This window comes from Pinus tabuliformis, chromosome 1_1 (genome assembly GCF_031772625.1).
Source record: "Pinus tabuliformis cultivar Carrire ecotype Pingquan chromosome 1_1, CPIR1, whole genome shotgun sequence".
Classification (NCBI taxonomy): Eukaryota; Viridiplantae; Streptophyta; class Pinopsida; order Pinales; family Pinaceae; genus Pinus; species Pinus tabuliformis.
The window spans coordinates 662,400,364-662,422,118 of record NC_142297.1 but is presented as its reverse complement, the minus strand read 5'-3'; the positions used below and the strand labels follow the sequence as shown (position 1 = coordinate 662,422,118).

The following is a 21,755-nucleotide window of genomic DNA, read 5'->3' as shown; positions in this document are numbered from 1 at the left end:
CTCAATTGACTTGTTGACTCAATGACAAGCCCTAGAAGCACTCAATGGGTGCTTGACCTATAAATCAAATAACCTTGAGCATGAAACCCATGCATCAAGAATGACAATAATAAATTTATTTTCTCTTTAATATCAAATACATAAAATCATGATTACATATGTCATTATGAAGACTGAACCTAGTTACATATTTCAACAAAAGCTGTGTGGACATATGCACAAAAGTTTGGAGGTTTTGCTTGGAGTTTGGAATCTAATTGAATCCTGAGAAAATTAAACACAAAAGGAGTGAATTAAAGTTCTTTCCTATTTTCAATTAGATATATGCTATTATTTGCAACTAAATAATATTCTCTACATTATTAGATATTTTAATTATTGATTTTATATATATAATTGTTTTTTGCACGATTCTCTCTATATATGCATGCATATAAGACTTATATTGTATGATATTAGGATTATATAGTAATAATTTATAGACTATACAGATGTAGCATATATGATATATAAGGTGTATTAATGCAATACATTTTTTAGTAATGATATATAATATTTTACACTATTATTTTATATTGATTTATAAGTTAGTAATTGATATTAGACTTTAGTGGACAATAAAATAAAAAATACGCATGTTTCTTTTTTTTTCCATAGAAAAAACAAAAATGTTTCCATTATTGCAATAAAAGGATTACGTTTTGCAAAATCCAAAGTTTTGGGTGCTCCAAACCCAACAAGCATAAGTCTGGTTACCCCATCAATTAGCATGAAAACTTTATTGAGTTTGAACACCCTGGCCAATCAGGCTGCATTAGAGCATGATGGCATTGAGTCATCCCTTATTACTGATTTCGTAGACCTTAGGGGTCATTACCCATTTGTCATTATCTTTGCACATGACAAACAATTGCAGGATTATTTGATGGGTCACTATTTGATATTGGGGATTTAGGTTGTGCACATAGTTTCCTTCACATTTTCCTTGTGATAGTTTATTTGTTGACAGCTCAAGTTAGTGCTGAGGAATATTGAGTAGGAATGTTAATTTGCACAATTGTTTGCTTATTATACCTCCCACTTGCCCAAAAGAGCATCTTTCTTTGGAGATTACATGCAACGGTTTATTATTTGTATCCCTTGGTTATATGATGTGGATTATCTACATTAATGTTCTATTCATCGTGCTTCATGGCTATTTTGGTCGTGTTCTCTTCATGTACATAGTTTTATGATGATCTAGCCCTCCAAAAGCTTCATTGATGCATTATTCATGACATATTTGCTTGGTAATGGAACACCCTTGACCATATTGATCATTTGGCATTAAGGTGGCATTTGGTGATTGGTTTTTTGCTTAATGGAGTATAGTGCTCTCCTTGTCTAGCATCTTCGACATATATTTGGAGACATGGGGACCTTACTGGCACATCTTGCTAGTTTGCTTCACCTTTTGGCCATGGATTAGGGGGGTGGTTTGATGGTATTTTCTCTTAGTTTTAAACAATGATTTTTATTTGGAGGGTCTTCCATTATTAGCTTCGAGGTCATCCCATTTTTCTTAGAATGCAATACTTATGGCACATTATTTGAGGTTTTCTCTCTCTTGGAGAAAGTCATAATGGCTAGATGGGTTGGATTTGCACATATTCCCATGTCTCTCATTGATAGATGAGTTGGTTTCTTGGAGCGGACGCCCCAACACATTTTATTCTATTTTGTGCATGAGTTGGTTTCATTATGATGTGGACTTCCTAGTTTAGAGGGATATTCTCTTATGTATTGATTATATACACAAGTTTTGAGGCCTTAAGTGGGGGGGTTGCATATTATATTATCATTGCACACATGGTGAGGCAAGGGTGGTTGCATTGATCTATTCCTCTACTATACCCTAGCCATTTTTACTGTGTTTAGCTTGTTTCATCATTGTTCTTGTGTGGTGCTCCCCTTTGTGGAGTATTTTATCATATTTTTTGAGGCTTCTTGGAGGGTGCACTTTTGGATACTAATCTATAAGATCCCATGGATGATTTTACATACTCAAATGCCCAAGATCAAAGACGACATTTTACTTGAGAATTGGACAAGTGGCATCCACACTCTTTAGTCCATTTCACTTTGGTATTTTATTGCTTTAGGGTTTTTGACTTGATTAGAAGTTTAGAACTAGCTGGAGGATATTATTGCTTATGCTTCCGTAGGAGAGATCTAGGATCTAAAGCCTTGAGGGTTAGCTTAATTGGTCGAGTCCTTATCGTTAAAGCACCTTTGCTATTAAGAGATCACTAGTTCAATACTCTTGACGCTCTTGTGGTTAGGCTCTGTGGTTGAGTTGGCAGAAAGTGATCCCTTCGGCTGGATCTACCTGGTATAATCTCCGGGGAAAGTGAACCTCATAGGAAAAAAGAGATATCTAGGATTTGTCGTGAATATTATTATTTTATTTGAGAAGGGTTTGCGCTCTAAGTCTATATAAGAGGATACCATCCTATTGTATTGGTTGTTGATGGTTTGAAGAAATGCTTGTTCTCTTGGTTTTGTCTTGTAATGAACGTTTTTTGAATGACAATAACGGATTTATGTGTTGGAGATTTTACTTCAAGCTGCTGCAATAAGGGCTTCAAGGTAAGGGGCAGTTTCGTCATTTGAAAAAGTCTTTGGATGAGGTGCATCCTCTTTAAGCCTTTGCTATTTTCGTTAAATGGTTGAAAAATATATTGGAAAAATACCTGAGGGATTTTCAGCCTAAAGTAGGATGACATCTTATTGTTGTTGCAAATTCATATATAGGCACCTTTAGAAGGGCCTCATTCTATTTTATTTCCAGCCATTTTTCAAGACCGGCACTAGTGATCAGTTTCTTCCCCGCGTCGATTTGTAGAGTTTGAAACCAGACCTAGCGCCGTACGGCGCAAGTGAGCCCTTTATCACTCGCGCCGATCCTCTTTTGGCAAGTTTTTAAAAATGGAGTCGAAGCTTCCAGCTCTAGAAGCTTCGTGGAACAGAAGTCTCGTAAATGGTTGGGCTGGATAGAGTTGAGGAAGTCAGTTTGGGCTCCTTTCCCCTATAAAGATGGAACAAACCAAAGAGATAAGCCCTCTCCCATAATAAGAGGAACCATCTCCCCTCCATCAAAGCTATATAAACTCCTCCTTTTCCAAGCTATATAAACTCCTCCTTTTCCAAGCTGAACTAGTCTTTTTTGGAGCTTGAATAACCAACAAGATATCTATAGCTTTTTGCATGGTGCCATTAGTAATTTTGTGCATGTTATAATAGAAATTATTACTCATGCATCATTCATAATCAGCCCTCTTTGTTACATCATTGACCTGCTCTTGGGAGTATTGGGTACTATTTTTGCCCCTTCAACCACTACTAAAACAAACCTAATAAATTTATTAAAAATCTGTTTTAGTAAAGCAAATCTTCACTTATCCATGCCTTGATTTGCCAAAACTTAAGTAATCCTAGCCCTAGGGACACCACCCTTGTACCAGAGGACAGCTGGTCTTAAGTGAGAAGAGGGATTGTTGAGGTGACAGTGAGACTTACGTTTAGGCTTGCACCTGCCCTTTGGACTTTGGAGCTCAAGTGCAAGATTCGTAAGTAACAGGTCCCTTTACAAGTCTTTGCATAAATAACTGCACTGTCCAGCTGTCCATTGAGAAGTTGAAGTAGGAACAATAAATTCCATAGACCACACAATGCACATATAACCTATTATGAATAAAATATAAATATAATAATATTAAGGAATAGTTAATTAAATAGTAATTAGTTAATCAAGAGGAATGTCCTTAAGGACATGACCATTCATGAAAGGGTACCTGACTAGGTATATAAAGCAGACCCTCATTTGTAACTCAATCAGCTCACTTGTATTCAAATATTCTTATATAATATCACTGTTCTATCATGGATGTTTTTATATTTCAGATCTTCTGAAGTAGTTTTCTGCTTATATGAACTTTGTTCGTTCGATAACCCAGAAATTTCTCCGCTAGTGGGAAATTGCCAAAACAATAGGCGGATGATCCTGATGGGGTGGGATTTCTCGACTGCCCCAATCAATATGCTTATGTGCAATGTTGCTGGGTCCTTTGAAATGGCCTCCTTGGATAACCTATCTGCTTCTCTGTTGGAATCCCTATACACACCCTCGAAATTTATCACCAAGAAAGATCTCTTTACTTCCTCTGCTACTTGTAGACTTCCATCTAGCCCTTAACCCTTCCCATCCATTCCACTGCTAGCTTGGAATCCCATAAATAGTGAGTACATTTAAACCATTTTCCCTTCCCAGAGACATCAGAATGGTGGCAGTCCTAATTTCTGCTTTATTATTCATGCCTGGTGCAAATCCACACGTAAAATGAACCATGTGAGTAGGAGAGAGGTGTAGGATTCTTACAATAGGATTTAAGCTTGCTTAAAAAAAAAAACACATGGCTTTGCTTTGTTAATATCTGGGGGATCTAGCTTTCTCTGTTTTGCTGCCTTTGACTTTTTGCAACTCAAGTAAACTCATCGAAACCTCAGAGAAGTGGCAGGAGGAGTCAACTACTTCTCTTGAAAAAGAGCCCCATTACTTAATAGCCAGACTGCCCAAATCATAGACGAAGGTAACGAGGTTGATCTTTTACCTTGTCGTATTCTAACCAATTTTCTGATGCATCTGCAAAAGAAATATGCATGATTGTACATGTAATTTACAAATCAATTATAAATATATTCTTTGATAGTATTTTATGTCATATGCTATTAGTATTTAGCATATTCAATAGATTATTTGCTAATATTTTGATAATTGATATAGGGATGCAGTCCATTGAATAAATTAGTCTTTTTACTGCAGGTTCTTGGAACATGCACTTCTTCTTCCAACTGATTCAAGTTTTCCTCATGGTGCCTATGCAGCTAAGTTCAATGCCCGGCTGATGGTATCCTTTTCTATCAATTTCATTAACAATTGGCAAAATGTTTTTTGACGAATGCAGTATGCAATAAATTGTTTTCATTTTTGCGTGCATTAAAGAGACAATTGAAGAACATATTGTTTCTCTGGTTCTGTGATATGATTTACATTATATCACATCTATGTACTTTTGAAAGTTATGTTTTCAGTAACTCTTTGAAGATTTAAAGGCTTTAGATAATCATGCTTTAAATTGATATTGTATATATCCAGTTTGTATTACATGGAGTTCAACAGTGAGTCAATATCTTCTTTCCTGTTGCTTTGTTTTCCACACAAGTGTATGTGGGCATGCTAATTTTGCAGTGTGTAGAACCTTGACCAAAGAAAGGACATTACAGAGAACAAGGATTTCAAGGAAATTTTGAACAATGTTGTGAATGTGGATCTTAGTGTAAGACGGATACTGGATTTTATGTAAGGTTTCTTCTGTCTTCTGAATTGTTTCCTTGATGTGGATTTTGGATATTTTGGTATCCATTAAATATTGGTTTACATTTAAATTTTATTCACAAAATGTTTCATACTTCCAGATTTCGAGCTGTCTGTGATATAAATCAAGAATCTGGATTGCTTTCATTGGGAAATTTCAGGACTGCATTTTCATCAATTCAGCGACAACCTAAAATGGAAACTTTGCGAGGTGAAGAACTCAGGAGTTGCATCTTCAATAGGAACTGCATGTACATTGGCATAGGAATTTTTTTATGGTTATGTATTGCAATTTATTATTTTGAAAACAGATATAATGAGGTCAAGGCTTAATAGGATGTGCAAAGTTTCTTGTGTCCTAATTTTAACAAGTATTTATGGCAAATGACATTGATCCACTTTACTTTAGTAAACTTCAATACGTTTCACACAATAGATAGACTGACAGCTTGTTGGAGTTTCCATGCACCCTAGGTCTGGTCTATATGCCCTAGCTAGGAACACATAGACATTAGAGTTGCCCAACCAAAAAGAACTTTGCACAGTGGAATATATCAGCAGTGAAATCAATAACAGTACACAAGATTTATTGGCCCAAATCACAATTCTTATTAGTTCTTCAATAAGAAAACCTTAGGGCTTTTGTATCAGGGATCATGGCCCTTTACAAACCCTGATACAATGCTAATATACAGAGTCTGTCCTTTGACTCAAACTCTAGGGCTGAGGCCTAGTCCATCAGGCTCTCATCTGCCTAAATACAAATCCAATCAGATGTCCTTTGCTTACAAAACACAACCAGCAAGATATATACTCACCTGGGCAGATTCCTTTAGCCCACAGACTTCAGTACCTCTTGCTGTAGCCAGTACGAGAGAGTAATCTTCCTGAATGTTGTTTTAGATGCAATATAACAGTCAGGCGGGCGAATGTCTGGCTTCAGGTCCATATTCAGGTGACAAAAGTTTTTTGACAGGTCAAATGTCTGGCCAGTCAGAAGGATGTCGGCTGCGTGTCTCCACAGGGATGTGGCAGTTTGGGCTTGAGGTGTGGGCTCGATGCCCCCCTGACTTGGTTTTTTTTAATTGTTTTATTTATTTATTTTTAATTTAGACTAATGCTTAATCTAAAAATATTTGAAATCTAATATAAAGAATAACATTTTAAATCTAATTTAAATTTAAGTTTTAACCTAACTTTAATTCCTAAAATAAATATATAAAATCTAATTCCTAAAATAAATAAATAAAATCTAATTCCTAAAATAAATAAATAAAATCTAATCTAAAACAAAAATAGCTTAAATTAACATTTGATCTAGTTATAAAATTAAAATTAAAATTTGGTCTAGTCTAAAAAATGATTAAATTAAATTAAATTAAATTCTACTTTACTTTTTTATTTCTATTTTTTATAAAATTAAGTAGTAGGCTTTTCCCAAGGAAAAATAAAAATTTAAATTCCTAACAACTAAGCTAAATCTAGATCTATAAAAATGTGATTTGAAAACTTGAAAATGTGATGAAGGTCTGTTGCTGCACTGCTGTTCTTGTTCTCTAGGGTGTTGATGCAAAGTATCCCTTCCATGCAATCATATGGAAAGAAAATTGCTGACCTAAAACACTAAAGAAATTTCCTTTCAAGCAGGTTAATTCTAGATTAGTAATTGAATCGGATTATCAAAAAGAGAAAATGTAAAAAGCATTGCATGAATGAAATATGAATATTGAGAAGAAATGTGAGATATTCTTCTCAAGTGTTCAACAAATTTCTATTAAAACAACACAAATTAACCAAAATATTTTTTGCAGATCACGTCATTTGAAGGAAATATTTTCTCTGCAATGTCTCGAATGAAGAACATTAAGGACAAAGACAAAAGCCATTTTGAATCTCTGGCAAAATGAAATTTTATTATCTCCCTTGTGAAATGAGGTAGAGTGCCCTCCTTTTATAGAACAAGGAGGCCTCTAACCCATTAATTACAATTAAATGTGCTCTTGAAAACCATGGGAGAATACATGTGATTTATGGTCAAAAAATAATTATTTACTCCCTTTTCAGAGGATCACATGTTGCTCATAGTAAAAAAAAATTAAAATATTCTATCCTTTTATAGAAGATCAATTTAGAAAACAAAGTGGTCAAAGCACTTTCGAAACTTATAGAATTCTAATAAATGGAGCTAATTGTGTTCATTTGACCAACTTCATTTTTATATCAAATTTTTCCCCATTTTTTTTATTTGCACTTGGGTGAGTAAAATTTCTCACGTATATGCTGTTTAAGAATGTAACTAGTGTCGATCTCCATAATTGTATGAGTCATGATGTAATGTATTTAATAAAAGAAAGAAACGTAAATTCTATTATTAACGAAATTGACTTATTAAAGCATGGGTTTCATGCTTGGGTCAATTGTTTTTAGGTCAAAGCCTCCATTGTAGGCTTCTAGGGTTTATGTCAAGTGTCCTTGCCCATGTCATAATGTAAATAACCCTTCTTGGGATTTATTTGTCAAGAAAGAAATTTATTTTCATGTAAATTAGGTCTTCTAGGCCTCCTCCACCAAGTCGGCCTCAAACTGGACAAGTCAGCCTAAACTGAGGGGCAAAAACTACTATATAAAGGCAACAACTCAACCTCATTTGGAGCACTCACTCACCAAGTTCGATCTGCAATTGCTAGGGCAGTAAAAAGTGCGAAATTCAAGGAAGAAGTTGAAAAGGGCTAGTGAAGGAGAAGGAGGTCTATCTCAAGCATAAGAAGTCGAAATTATCTCTCTCTTTTAGACATGTGAAGCTACTAAATTGCTGGAAGGGTTGAAACTTCTGTTCTGTTGCTGGATCGAAATTCTGCTGCTAGGGGTTGAAGTTCTGAAGCTGGGAAGTTGAATTTTTGGATTGTTGTTGGGTTTAAGGTGCTGGACAAGATGAAACTATTGAAGGTTGCTAAATCATCTTGGAAGGCTGAATATAGGAGGAAGGTCTTTTGGTTTAGGGTCTTGGTCCATCTCATTTTGAATTACCGAAGGAAGAGTTCTTGACTGGGTTTTCCCCTATATAGGGGTTTTAGCCCTGGCTGAGTGCTTATATCTAGTGTCCTTGATCTTTGTGTTTTGGCTTTGGTAATTGCTTGGTGAACTAAGATAAAAGGGAACATAAGAAAGATAATAAGAATTCAAAGATATCACAAGTAATTATCAACATAAGAAAATCTTTATGCTTTTTCGATTTTGTAACATGGTATTAGAGCTAAGGTGGAGAAGGAAGAAAAAGCTAGGTTGAAAGATATATTAAAAGGAGATCAGGAAAAGTTCATTAAAGGGGACCATATAAAGTTTCAAGCCTACTATTTACAAGAGCTATGTCAAACTCAATGAAGGGAGAAAACAGACTAGAACTTTAGGGTTTGGTAAATTAGGCTTATAAGCAAAACCCTTGTGATAGTTGTAGTAAAGATCATAGGAATAAAACCCTAGGTGTATGTACTATGAACCTCTGTTTGATCGAAACCCTAGCCTGGTCAAAATTGTTGTATATCTAACTTTAATATATTGATGTTTATGTTTTGAGTTTACCTAGTAGATATTGTTGTATGCTAGTGCACGATTATGAAATCCTAGATATGTATATGTGAGTATGCTAACTTAATTATTGATACTCATGTTTTAGTTTGTAAATTTCTAGGGCCTATAACAAAACCCTAGTAGAAATTGATATTCTGAGACGTGATGATATTATTGATATGTTCTAGTTTTGATGATGAAAATCTAGGGCTTGGAAGAAACCCTAGTAGGCTATGTCATAGAGTATATTATTGAAACCTTAGATGTATAGTAATGTGATTGGATTATTATTTGATTTCCTATCTGAGGCTTTGTGCCTCGAAAAATGGAGTCTAGGGTTTATGACAAACCCTAGTATGTAACCTTTGTTGATTATGAACCTAACTAGGTTTAGGTATTTGATGTCTAAAGTTTGAATGTTTTGATGCTTCCATTGTATTGATATGTTTTTGGTATAGTTAACTTCATGCTTCTATATATATATGTATTTGGTTGTACTTGCTATTAAAATTTTGTAGGTACATAATCTTCAAGATGTTGGAGATATTCGTAATTGAAAAATAATGATGAGCATGATGAAGGAAGCTATAAGGATGATGATGATCAAGATGACCTTGATGAAGTCGTGAAAGGTTGAAGCTTCTCCGATGTTATAGAAGAAGAAAATTGTTGATCTCCCTAAGTTAAGAGGGAGCATGGTTAGAAGAAAAGAGTACATCTCCCCAATTGAGAGGGAGGGCATATTATGATGGTCATGGTGGATACCTTGAAGAAGAAATGAGAGAATGAATGAAAGTACTACAATGTATTGAGGATGTCTTGGTGCTACTGAAGAAATGAAAGAAGAAAAGTTTAACTTGATATAAGTGGCATTAGGATGATTAAGGACCCCAAAGGTTTGTGTTTACTTGTATGTATATTTGAAAGTTTATTGCTGATTAGGGTTTGTGTTTGAATAGGTAAATCTCTCCATAATGAAGGATGACCATTTGGGAAGTATGCTTGGACAAATGGATATACCTAGTTTATTAGGGAGAGATGAAGCATCTAATGGAGGATGCTTGGGAGGACATTTGGCCGACCTATGTGTTGATGTCTAGATCCCGAAGAGGGAGGGTGGTGTTGGTCATGGAGCTCCGACCTTGGATACACACCTAGATCCCTAGGTTGATGGTTAGCAAGTAAGCCTGATGGTACCTAGACTAGCTGAAAGCTTGAGTCCATCTTAGTCCCACCCAGATAGATTACCATGGTCAGGTATCTAGTCACAACATTGAGTGTGCTAGAACTCTTCGTAGTTCATTTTGGAGATCTTCCATGTATCTTTATATAGTTGTAATTATGAATACCTCCTTAGTTAAGAGTGAATGTTGAAGAATGTAACTAGTGTTTGTCTTCATAATTGTATTTGAGTCACGATGTAATGTATTTTTGAAAAGAATAGAAAATAAATTTTATTTTTAAAGAAATTGACTTATTAAAGCACATGTTTCATGCTTGGGTCAATTGTTTTTAGATCAAAGCCTCCATTGTAGGCTTTTAGGGTTTATGTCAAGTGTCGTTGTCCATGTCATAATGTAAAGAACCGTTTTTGGGATTTATTTGTCAAGAAAGAAATTTATTTTCATGTAAATTAGGTATTCTAGGCCTCCTCCACCAAGTTGGCCTAAACTGAGGGGCAAAAACTACTATATAAAGGCAACAACTTGACCTCATTTGGAGCACTCACTCACCAAGTTCAACCTGCAATTACTGGGGTAGTAAAAAGTGCGAAATTCAAGGAAGTAGGTGAAGAGGGCTAACAAAGGAGGAGGTCTATCTCAAGCATAAGAAGTCGAAATTCTCTCTCTCTCTTTCACACGTGTGAAGCTGCTAAGCTTCTGGAAGTGTCGAAACTTCTGTTATGTTGCTGAATCAAAATTCTGCTACTGGGGGTCAAAGTTCTAAAGCTGGGAAGTTGAATTTTTTGATTGTTGCTGGGTTTAAGTTGCGGGATAAGAGATATTATTGAAGGTTGCTAAATCATCTTGGAAGGCTGACTTGGTGGAGGAAGGTCTTTTGGTCTAGGGTCTTGGTCCATCTCATTTTGAATTCTTAACTGAATTTTCCCCTATATAGGGATTTTAGCCTTGGCTGAGTGCCTATATCTAGTGTCCTTTATCTTTGTGTTTTGGCTTTGGTAATTGCTTGATGAACTAAGATAAAAAGGAACAAAAAAAAGATAATAAGAATTCCAAGATATCACAAGTAATTATCAACAAAAGAAAATCTTTCTGCCTTTCTAATTTTCTAACATGTGCTAGCAAAACTTTGCACATTAGAAATAATGTTGCAAATAATATTGTTGTAGACCATTTGAAAATGATGGAGCACCATGTAGTTTCTTATGTTGGTTGATAAGATAGACAATGCCTAGTTCCACACCAACAATATGTCTGGCTTCACCTAGTAGTTAGGCATCAACATAGATAAGATAAATTAATGACAAGTAAGTTAGCCAATGTTATCAATTTACTTAAGGAATTAACCAAGAGGACAACCTTACCTTCGTTACACGTCTTTGGACTAAAACACAAAAGTATTTCTTGAGTCCTCTAAGTTAAAGTAGGTGGATGGCATTTTTTTTCATGAAGGGGACATGGGAATAACATATGGATTACCTTCCAAAGTCATAGATAGTGTTGATGGTATAATTTTGATCCAACTAGCGGATTGAATTTGGGCTAGGAATTTTCTTTATTTGCAAAGCCTTGTGAGAGGGAGCTTTTACTACTTCTGCCTACACACACTTCCCCCTTTTCTTGGCTTTTTCTAAGTCCTCTTTTTTTGGATAGACGTTCTTCTCTTAGGACTTTTGAAAGGCGGGGGGGGGGGCATGATGAAGTAGTTTCTTTTTTTGAGTGTATTTTTCTCTTCAGCTCTTTAACCTTTCATTTTGCTTGACTTGACTTCTTGAGGCTTGTATTTTCTTTCTATCTTCCTTGACGATCCTCTTTTGGATGGTCTTTGCCAAGTTTACCATAGGTTGGGAGGATTTTTTTCTCTTATGGATGATGGAAAATGAAAAGTTTTAATGGAAAGTGTTATGTCTGGAAGGGATATCGTCACACTACCCAACCTGATTTTTCAGTAGTACCTAGTGGTTTAGCTTAATGACAGTTATCCTTAAGTAATTATGTCCTAGTTGTTAGGAATAGTAAGATGGTAACATCCTTACTATGTTAAAAGTAATAAAGAATCCATCTAACGCTGACATCCACACAACATGATGAAACCTTAGCATTGTTTTCAAGTGAGGAGTTTAAGCAATGAAACCATACCAACCACTAATAGAAGCAACATGAAATATCATCTAGCACATCTGAGATTAGGGGCACAAAGAAATGATACGCCACTGTGAATGAATGATGAGCACATGAATGTAATTGATGAGTATAATAACAGGTCCAGGCTGATAATAAAATTTCATCCAAACAATAACAAATCACACCAAGTGTGTCTATATGGGGGTGGACTGAAGGGAAACAAGTCTTACATGGATGAAATATAAATTCTTTTTTGAAGACATGATAGGTCATGATTGGTGGGATGACAAAGGTCCACAATAGGCATTTAATAAGAGAGCTGAGAGTAGAATGTCCCAATTGTGGATTTGGGGTAACATTGGATGTGCTATAGCCACGAAATTTGGTGGAGAGGTTGGGGCACATGAGATCTCCAATATCCAGAAAGGGTTTGGACAGATTCTAAACAGATTAGGAGATATTAAAATTATTAATATTTTTAATGGAGTTCCTAAGTCTAAACTTAGGGAAAATAAAATATTAATGTGTATTAATATGAATCTGTGTTAGAATGGTCCAAAAGATATGCATCAAGCCAGATCTAATCATAGTCATTTATTAGGGACTTAATCTCAGACGTTGAGTTGTCATCAGGAAAAGTATATGAGGAGGCTTGAGGGTCACTTGGAGAACGCACCAGAGTGATCAGTCATTTTATTCTCTAGGGTGGGGTTTGCTAAGAGAGATAGAATTAGTGATCAAGAGAGCAGCTGAGGGGCATTGAGTATAGAGAGACAGAGAGGCAAAGATAGTGCCAAGATAGTAGCAGAGCAACCAAAGAGAGAGACATAGGAGCAACAAGTGCTCACCCAGGGCCACGCAGAGGCAGCTAAGTGCTGCGCAGAGCACCAGAGGGGCCAGCGTAGTTGACGCAGGGCCTCCTGGGGCTGACGTAAGCCAATATATGTTAACGTAGTGCCAGTGTTGGGCTAGGAGAGGCTGACGCAGTCCAGATTGGGCAGACACTGGGGTTTCTGGGGAAGATTGGTGCTAAGTAGCTGCCAGAAGGATTATCTGGGGTTTCAGCCAGTATCTTTGTCAGAAACCAAGAGGTATTACTGCTATGGAAATTCTCTGTTGCGTAGACCAGTTTCCACACCTAGATTGTACTCTGATTTTGCTTAATAAGAAAACCCTCAGATAGCTGCACCGATTTTCCCACATTGGGTTTTTCCGGGGACATTAGTCCAAAAATAATGGTGTCATGTGTTGTGTTTGTTCTTGTTTCTTTTAGTTGTTGATCTGTAATATGTTGAGCATGCACTAGTGTTTATTTTCAGTATTTACATTGTAAATAACTTGTTAAGGAAAAATAACAAGTAGGTAGGAATAAATCAGATAAAATGCATGGGGGGTTTCTAACTGAGTAAACTTAGAAACTTCAACACCAACCTCCTCGTAGAAAGACAATTGTCAAACCCATTTGTTCTCTTTTTTGACAATTTTTTTTTCAATTCAAAGGTTGCGGGCTGTAGACAGAAATTTGATTGACAACTGGTGGAGGGGGTTTGACATTGATAGGCTGGGAAGGGGTCTATATATACCTAACTAAAATTACAGCTGACATGCAGAGAATTGTTGAAATGTTGAGCCCTGTTACCCCACTTGTTAGCAAGGTTAGATATACTTTTAAGTATAACATTCATCACCATTATAAGCCCAAGGTCACAAGTCAAAAGCTATATAAAACCCATGTGGGGCCCTGTATTAGGCATCTTAGACCTGTGTCTTTGTGTCTGTATTAGTTTTTGGTTCGGACCATGTCCTGTCCCTTGGAGTCCCCCTTAAAGTCCCTTTTGTCCATGGACTCATGGTTTTATCGGAGCCTATATTTGTATTGGTAATCATTGGTGTATGGGCTAGTTTAGCATGTGTCAAGGTGCACCTATGTCATTCCACATGGTTACGGTTTATTGAGTCTGTAGGTGACCTTGGCTTTGGTGCAATATTTTTCATGACAACTCTCAAAGCATGATAGTCTCATTTGACAACATTTTGCATTTCTCGAGGCAATTCCTAGTTTCCATTTCAAAGTGGTCTCAATGGTCAAAAAGTCAACTTGGTCTCAGAATGTGCAACTTGAAGAGAGGAATCCATGCCATGTCGAATTTTTCCAATGAAATATGATAGTGGCTAGTTACAACTTGGTCAAGAGGTGAAAATAAGTTTCTAGATGACATAACATGGGCAACATTAGGTTGTTTGTGACATTGCGTTATGTCAAAAGTGGTTTACTCATTGAGAGGAACAAAACCCATGTTTCAGATTTTGTAAGTCCTCAAGGGTGTTAGAGACCATCCACTTGGGCGTGATGATGTGGCATGACAAATTTGCGTGAGGCTTAGCATGGGCAAATCTTGACAACATTTGACATGTAATATGTCAAAACTAGTTTATACGAAGATAGGAACAAAACCCATGTATCTTTTTCTCCAAATTCCCAAGGGCGTTAGAGTTCCATACAGGGGATGATGATGTGGCAACACCTAGTTCAGATCCTAGCTCATTTTAGCATGTCAACATAAGAAAATATTTCTGCCCTTCTGATACCATGTTAGAAAATCAGAAAGGCAGAAAGATTTTCTTATGTTGACAATTACTTTTTGATATTCTTGTATTCTTATTATCTTTCTTTATGTTCTTCTTTTATCTTCTTCTCATCAAGCAATCATCAAATAAAAAACATGAAGATCAATGACACCAGATATAGGCACTCAACTAGGGCTAAAACCCCTATAAAGGGGAAAACCCAGTCAAACTCTTCCACTAGTAGATTCAAATCAAGTTGAGACAATCCAAGACCTTAGACCAGACCAAAAGACCTTCCTCACTCCACCAATTCAGCCTTCCAAAATGATTAACCAAACTTCAGTAGTCTCTTCTAGTCAAACAACTTCAGCCCAACTACAATACAAAATTTCGGCCCTCCAACTTCCAGAATTTGTTGAGAAATGTAGGGGTAGCAAGTGTAGGTGATTTCTCTTTTATGATAATTACTTGTGATGTATTTTTACTTTTCTTACTTAGCTTCTTGATTATTATTGTGGTTTTCTTCATCAAACAGTTACCAAAACATAAAGAACAATGAGACAAAGGACACAAGATATAGGCGATCAGTTAGGGCCTAAACCTCTCCAAATTGAGAGGAAAACCCATGAGAAATCTTCTTCTTATAGAACCTTCAATTGGCGAATTCCAAGACCTAGACCCTTGACAAAGTCTTCTAGTCAAAGACACCTCCAAGACAAAGTCCAATTTCTTCCTTGTAGAAGTTTCTTGCTTGGTGATCTCCCTTCTCTTCATCAATTCGGCCTCCAAATTTGGCTATACTGAGCCCAAATCTTGATTGTGGATTGTGATCTTTCAACAATTGTATGAAGCCCTAATTGCGTCACATGTGTGAAGAGAATAACCTAGAAACAGACTTGAAATGATGCTTCCTTTTATTCGCTTTTGTATTCTCTTTCCTTCTTTGCTTTCTGTGCTCGTTGGATAAGTTTTTTATATCTGATTTATGCCTTTGACAAATGAAGCCGAGCTCTCCTTCTATCGTCTTGATGTCAAAACCTTTTGAGCCGACTTGTTGCTGTCCTTAGGCCGACATGTAGCTTGCATTTTGACTTGGTCTTGGAGGGTCATTTGACTATATTTGACTCAAATAAAATCTTCTATGTAATATGTAACATGGGTCTTACATACTTGACAATGACTCCATTGACTTTATGACAAACCTAAGAGCTCACAATGGGAGCTTGACCTAAAATAATGTTTTGAGCATGAAACCCATGCCTCAAGATCATCAATAAATTTATTTTTTCTTATTACATCAAATACATATAATGATGATTACATCTGTCATTATGAAGAATGAACCTAGTTACATATTTCAACACTCCCTCTTAACTACGGAGGTATTCATAATTCATACAAGGTACTTGGACATTCTCAATCTGAAGAATTCTCATAAGAAGAGTCGGATCGGTAACCCATCTGTATAGCATCATATCATCCAACATTGTCATATGGCAAGGCCTTGACTAACAACTCCATCTCTCCACAAGATCTGAGCACAATGTTGGTGAGACTAATGATCTATAAACACCTTCATCACCATCTCTCAAGGAACATAATCCACCCGAGTGTTCATAGGGTATGTCCTTCCATTACTATTCTTATCATGGATATCTAGTCCTCAAAGAATATCGGTCCTCCATGACTGCTCTTATCTTGGATGCCCTACCACATCCTCAAAGAGTATCGGATGCCATATGTTTACCCAATCCTCCATTCTTTCTTCCCAATTGAAGACAAGAATGATTTGTTTATCTCTCCCTCTCAACTATGGAGGATATACCCATTCCAATGAAGGAATGTACCGATTCCTATAAATGGAATGTACCCAAGCTCCCTCTTAACTAGGGAATTGTCCAAGCTCCCTCTTAGCTTAGGGAATTGCTTCCAAGTTTCTTCTTAATTAGAAACTTGCTTTCAGGCTCCCTCTTAACTAGAGCCCTGTTTTCAGCAACAATTCTTCCTTCATTGGTGGAGATCACGGGACCTTCAGCGTCTTGTATAGCTCCATTCGATGTCATGAATTTCATTCTTAATATTATGGAGCCTTCATCTTTGGGACTTCTATGTAGGGCATCAACCATCCATCACTTTTCTTCTTGAATCTGTAATGTTCCTTTTTCTGGTGTTCCTTATGACATGGTTTGGATGGACTTTCAGAGTTGGGGGCAGACAGGTCATAAGTGCAGGTTGGTGTCATCAACGGGCCTAGGGGCCTTTGGAGGGGTTTTGAGGAGTTTCAATGAGGTCCGATGGCATTTGCTTGGTATATTTTATCATCCGCACAGTTTCCCTTTTGTTCTAATGCATTCCAACAACTTAAAAAAAACAGAGTTATCACTGAGTCTAACTCAATTAACTACGCTTAAGGTGGCATTTCAGGAGGATTACTTGAAAGAACATCTTAGTGTAATAGCTCGTTGGAACTGGAACGAGAAGATCTAGAAGATGGGGTGGTTAGATGTGAGTTTTAGTGACCTAAGGAGACATGGTGGCCAATTTACCCTTTTCCCGCATTAAAAAGAATATTTTAATTGAAATAAAAGAGGGCAAATTGCTCCATGATTAAAATAATTATAAAATACGAGGTTCTAGAGGGGTCCATCAGATTTATAAAAGAGGAGGAGGAGGCCATTGGTGGACATCTTGGATTTGTGATTTCTTCTTGTGGAGAGGTTTGAGAACTCGATTCTCTACTTCAGGAGTAGCCCTAGGAAGAAAACCCTCGGTTGATTGAGAGAGATTGGGCGAGTACCCATATTCCCTTGGTGATTTCATCTTGAATTCACAGGAGAGCTTAGCAGTGGAATTTTAGTTCAGTTTTGGAGGCTGATGCGGTGTAGCAAGTTATCTTGGAGGCTAGCTTTTCATCTCAGCTATTTTCGTTATATATGCATGTAACCCCAATTTATCCATTATAATAAAAACTGAGAATTTTCCTGTTCATTGTGTTATTGGATTGTAGTGCTCTATTTGTTTTATTTTACATGGAAATCTCCTGTTAATAGAATGTTGATTTTATGGTGAAATTTTGGGTTGAGTAAATTTTTGCAAATTTAGCAAAATATCCCGTTTGGGACATTATAGTGGTATCAGAGCATTGGTCTTGGATCAGCCTGCAGGTTTTTCCAGTTTCCAACTGCAACCATTATTGCTGGTGGGTTTTTTCCGAAGAAGTCAAAAACTCAATTCCTGCAGCAAAATGAGAATTTGTTAAGAAAGGCGCAACAAAATTTTAGTGAAATTGTCACATGGATATTAACTCGACAAATTCATTATACGACAAATTCATATGATGGCCAAATTAAATTAGCATGGACCAATATTTGTGGGCCATTTCAAATTTTATGAGACAAATGTTATATGTACTTTACGATAGCCAAGTGTTTTTGATCTGGGAAAATTGTCCAAGCGAAATAAAAATTATTATTTCCAAGGTCGATTTTTTTTTTTAATATTATTTATCTAAACCCGTAAATTTTTGCAAGCATAGAAGTGCCGAAATTCACAAATTCTTGAAGTTGGCCGGATTTCAAGAAGGGACAAATTATCAAGTGTCGACTTCAATCACTTCAAAGGGTCGATTGCACTATTTCTCAATTGGGCTGAGATAAATCTCAAAGGTCAATCGATAGGGGGCAAATTCTAAGTGTGGTTGGGTGCAGTAGTTTGCAGAACATGATTGAAGCAAGGGTCAAAGGACATTTTTCTGTGTGTAAACCATGTAAAGATCACAAAACAAGAGTTATAGGTATAATCGGTATTCCCCAACTGGTATTCTAAAGTGTTCTCACTTATTGTTGGTGGAAATTTTACTCAATTTCTCGTGTGTCAGATCCCCAACATAACTATAGCTATCAAAATAGAATAGAAGGGTTTGTGATGCCTGTCCCAAAACATAGTTATTGAAATGAATGAGGAATGCCGCTTGGTTATAAGATATAAATCGGAGATTAGAGTTAAAGAGCTGGAGCAATTTTGGAACGAATCACTGGTGAGATTGCTATTCGGATGAGCTTCGATTTAGTTGTCGACAGTCTCTGTGCGCATGTGAAGAATCTGAAGGTCCGCCCCACGTAATGCCAAAGGGTCAACTTGATCTGGCCGTTGAGGATCTAGTCGACGTGAGTCTGATGTGCATTGAGCACAGTTAATGGACAATTGATTGATCGTCATGAGAACCTCTGCATGACACCCTGTAGATGATGCACACTATTGTGAGTGGTATATAGCTGCGTGTAATTGTATATGCCTGTGCATTAACGCAGCAGAGCATGTGTAGGAACTTTGATGTGAGTGCATGACTAGATGCACTGTGCCCCTTAGTCACGTATGGAGTATGTGTCCCAGAAGATAAAAATTGTGATCAGATTTTGAAGGCACAGGTTGTGTGTTAGTTATACTCCTGTAGGTTAGCCCTAATGATGGACATAATGCGTTCTGTTTAATAGAAGTATCCCTGTAATCTGTAATAGAATCCAGGATCAGTTGCAATACGTAGTGTGAGTCTCTTGTACCCAAACGCATAAGCCAGAGCAATGTGTCAGGGGTTGAAGTGCTGAAATGAGTTTTGTGCGTAAAGATTAAAAGATGTGATAGTAGTCTGTACTTTCTGGGCGTGTTTTCCCTTAATGTTGGCAGTTCATGTCTCTATTATTCATCAGCACAAGGTGGTGTGGTCTGTAGTGGAAATCAATGTATTGGCGCTGCTAAAAAGGAACATGATTAAGAGTACAACCAGTCTAATCCTTGAGAAGTTCATCAAAATACTTTGTATAGATTTGAAGTAATACAAAGACAGCCGAGTGCGTAATAGGATTGTGGAATGATCTATTGCATGGCTAAATCAAATCATGGAGTGCCCAAATTATCATCATGTTGTTGACGCTGGTAGGTAGGCTAACCTTCCAGAAGGATTCACCACGAGTTTCCCTCGCCATTGTGTGTGCATTTTGGGCAAGATTAAACGCTGCTACAGTAAGACAATTGTACAATATAGTGGCTCTACTTGAAAACACCTTGCTGAAACTACATATGCACGTGGACATTGTATTGAAAGGTGCCTAACTGATCCTTATTCCAGGTTCCATCATTCTTTTCTGTTCATTGTACCCTTTTATATTTCCCAAGCTGCTTGTGTGATGTAATAACATTGTGGGTTTGATATAAGGTAGCATCAATCTATTTTAAAGATTGTTGGTGCATATTAAATCTTTGAATAAATTATTCTGGGCATCAAGGACTGTGTTTTGAGTCAAGTATTATTGTACTTCTGTCAAAAGTCTTGTATAAGTCAACCTCATGTACTGTCCTCATTAAACTAAACCATGGAGAGGCTCACAACACTCATGAATGAATTGAGAAGATTGAACAACACAAAAGTTAACCACCATGTATCATGGGGCCAAAAACCCACACAGAACAACAAACCATTCTCAAAAAGGGTCCACACCCTTCTCCAGCAAGAACCACCAAAAGGTTTACAGAGGGGACAGGGAATAGGACACAAAGTCTTTGCACTTGGGTCAGATTTGAAACACATGAGGGTCACGGTGAAAGCCCTTTACAAACTAGATGAATTGGATGCACTTTTTTCCAGAGTGAGCCAGTTAGAAGGGAAGAAACTGATTTGGGCTCTAAAACCAGCTATACTTGCTCTCATACAACCCAAGTTCTTAGAGGAACCTTGTGAAGGGGTTACACTTCTAGTTGCATCATGTCTCAGTAACATCATGACACTGACCACACCTATACCTCCTTTCAATGATGATGTTATGAGGAGAGTTTTCGGATTGATAGTAGAGACTTTCTAGGATTTGGACAACAGTGCAGGCTCTACCTTTGGGAAGAAGCTTGAGATTTTAGAAGTCATGGCCATGGTCAGAACATATGAAGTCATGTTTGATCTTGCATGTGATGATCTTATCCTGTAGATGCTCTAATGCTTCTTCAACATTAGGAAACATCACCTGCCATAGTCATAACACACATGCAGTCCATCTTGTCATCATGTATGAGAGGTCGTGATGCCGTTTGTCAGGAATTGCAGTCTCAATTGCTATCCGTTTGGAGGAGAGAACAATTGGTCTCACCTGCTACTTATGAACTAGTCGAAAGGCTAGTTGAGCAGAACATTGGGCTATTCAGAAGACAATTGACTAGGGAGGCGCTGCTTAGGTTTGGTGGATCATGCAACAAGAATGAGCTGAGGAGGGAGGGACTTTGCTTCATCTGCAAGGGACCTAACCACTCTTGCTTGAATGACACAGAGGAGATGACATAGGTAGAGCAGGTGGAGATTCCTTCTGACATTCAGGGTGAAGATTCTTCTTTGGGTGAGTCCATGGGTTCATACGGGGATGCCTCTCAGGAGCATGAGTCATGTAGAGTTGTTGACAACAGGCTAGATTTATATGATGAGCAGTCAGTGGACCCTATGGGAGATATTCAAGATGATGAATCAGCAGTGATGATTTGACATGAGAAACATATGGTGGAGGATGAGTCAGCCGAGGAGGATGACGTGCATAGTGTGCATGATGAGCCTTTTGGGGAGAGCCAGTTAGAGGTTCATATTGTGCCTGTGATGGAGGAGGATGAGCAACCACCCTTGGGGTCAGCCATTGATGAGGAGCAGAGAGATGTACAGACAGCTAGCAGGGTGGCATTATTTGTAGATAGTTGTTCTCAAGAGGTGTTGGAGGCTGACAGGGTAGTTTGGCGGGAGGCTAGTAGACGACAAGAGCATGGAGTTCCCAATCAGAGGAGGGAGGATCTGTTGGAGATGGTGGTGCATCCATCTTTGGGCTACCCATTGATGCGTTGCAGTGGCAGCCGGTAGAGTTGTAGTATTTCTGGTA

The 21,755-nt window shown here is 37.3% G+C and overlaps 1 protein-coding gene across 3 annotated transcripts in view; it reads left to right on the top strand.

Moving 5' to 3' along the window:
• Positions 1-21,755, top strand: part of LOC149215132 (origin of replication complex subunit 4-like) — a 357,573-nt gene that overhangs the window by 220,143 nt on the left and 115,675 nt on the right. For all 3 annotated transcript variants that reach the window (XM_089392537.1, XM_089392536.1, XM_089392535.1), the window contains exons 11-13: positions 4,862-4,946; positions 5,313-5,398; positions 5,515-5,624. In XM_089392537.1, coding sequence (XP_089248663.1) covers positions 4,862-4,946; positions 5,313-5,398; positions 5,515-5,624 — 281 coding nt within the window. The remainder of the gene's footprint in view (positions 1-4,861; positions 4,947-5,312; positions 5,399-5,514; positions 5,625-21,755) is intronic.